Source organism: Numida meleagris, chromosome 3 (assembly GCF_002078875.1).
Source record: "Numida meleagris isolate 19003 breed g44 Domestic line chromosome 3, NumMel1.0, whole genome shotgun sequence".
In the NCBI taxonomy this organism is placed as follows: Eukaryota; Metazoa; Chordata; class Aves; order Galliformes; family Numididae; genus Numida; species Numida meleagris.
This window is the reverse complement of record NC_034411.1, coordinates 106,709,858-106,711,140: the sequence shown is the minus strand read 5'-3', so window position 1 is coordinate 106,711,140 and position 1,283 is coordinate 106,709,858. Positions and strand designations below refer to the sequence as shown.

The following is a 1,283-nucleotide window of genomic DNA, read 5'->3' as shown; positions in this document are numbered from 1 at the left end:
GCACGCAATGCGGGGGGTGCACACGGTGCACGGCGGGGTGCACGCAATCATGCAACGCCGGCGAGCGGAGTGGGGGTGCAGCGCAAAGAGGGGGCTGTTCGCGGCCCGGGGCGGCCCGGACCCGAAGCGGTTTGGCACCGGGGGGAGGGGTTGGAGGTTTCCCCGTCTCGCAGCGCGGGCGGGAAGCGGCTGCCGCCCCCCGTGAAGCCCTCCCCGGCACTTTACCTCGGCGGGGCTCCCCGAGCCCCCTCCCCGGGCTGTCCCCGGCCGTGACCGCCGCACGTACGCGCCCACCGGCGGCAGCAACAGCGGCGGGGCCTGGAGGGAGGGAGGCGCGGCCCGGCCGGGCGGGAACGGCCGCTCCCGCCCCCTCCTGGCATTTTTTTTTTTCCCCATTTTATTTTTATTCTTTCCCCCCCCCCTTCTCCTTTAACCTCGCTCCCTCCTTCCCCTCTCTCCCCTCCGCGCCGTTTCCCCACCCCGCTCTCCCCTCGTCCCCTCGGGCTGCGGGCTCCCGGCGCTGCCCGCTACTCACGGCGTCCCGGGGCCGTGCCTCGCGCCTCGCCGCCGGCCGGGTTAAAGCTCCCGGGGCCGGGCTGGTGTAAACAACCTCCCCACATGCTCGGCCCCTTCCTGCGCATTGGCTCCGCCGCGGCCTTTCCATGCACGCCCCCGCCGGGGCCGCGCTGCCCTGGGGAAGGAAGGAAGGGAGGAGGGAGGCAGCGCTCGCTGCTCCTTCTTTTTCTCCCTTCTCCTCCTTCTCCCTTCCCGGCCCGGCGGAGGGGGCTGTGCGCGGGGAGGGGGCGGCCGCTCCTTGAGCCTTACGGGGTTTTTGCATTCGCAGTATCTTTTTATTGAAAAGTTTTGCCCGACCGGCTCCGTTCCGCAGCTCTCCCAAAAGCATCGCTTTGGGCCAACCTCGAGAGGCGTTTGGTTTTATTGCACCCCTCCGAGGGGTTTTCTTCTACCAGAGCAGCAGCCGGGGTTATTTGCCCGTGCCCTGCTCCGCCTCGTCCCTTCGAGCGGAGGGGGATGGAAGGGTCCGCTCCAAAGCACCGTGCTGGGCACCGGGCTTGGCGCGGGGGGGGGGTGTTCATACGGTTGTCCAAGGTGGATCCTTGGGGCGGGGGTTGGGGGGTGGGTTGTTGCCCATGGGTTGTATCGGGAATTCAGCTTGCCCTGCCTGTGTCACTATTTCTTATCGAGGCGCGCTCACCGGGCAGACGCGTCCCAGTGCCGGGACGCGGGGACCGACCGCCCCTACAGCCCCCACCCCCCTCCAT

At 69.0% G+C, this 1,283-nt stretch overlaps 1 protein-coding gene across 5 annotated transcripts in view; it reads right to left on the bottom strand.

Moving 5' to 3' along the window:
• Nucleotides 1-1,070, bottom strand: part of ZNF395 (zinc finger protein 395) — a 12,561-nt gene extending 11,491 nt beyond the window's left edge. For 2 of the 5 annotated variants that reach the window (XR_002436958.1, XM_021392061.1), the window contains exon 1: nt 226-387. Coding sequence is in view for 2 of the 5 variants with exons in the window: in XM_021392061.1 (XP_021247736.1) it covers nt 226-380 (155 nt within the window). In the remaining 3 variants the exon portion in view is untranslated. Of the gene's footprint in view, nt 1-225; nt 398-479; nt 499-535 lie in introns of those variants that run through there. The other 3 variants (XM_021392063.1, XM_021392064.1, XM_021392062.1) reach the window with 3 other exon arrangements.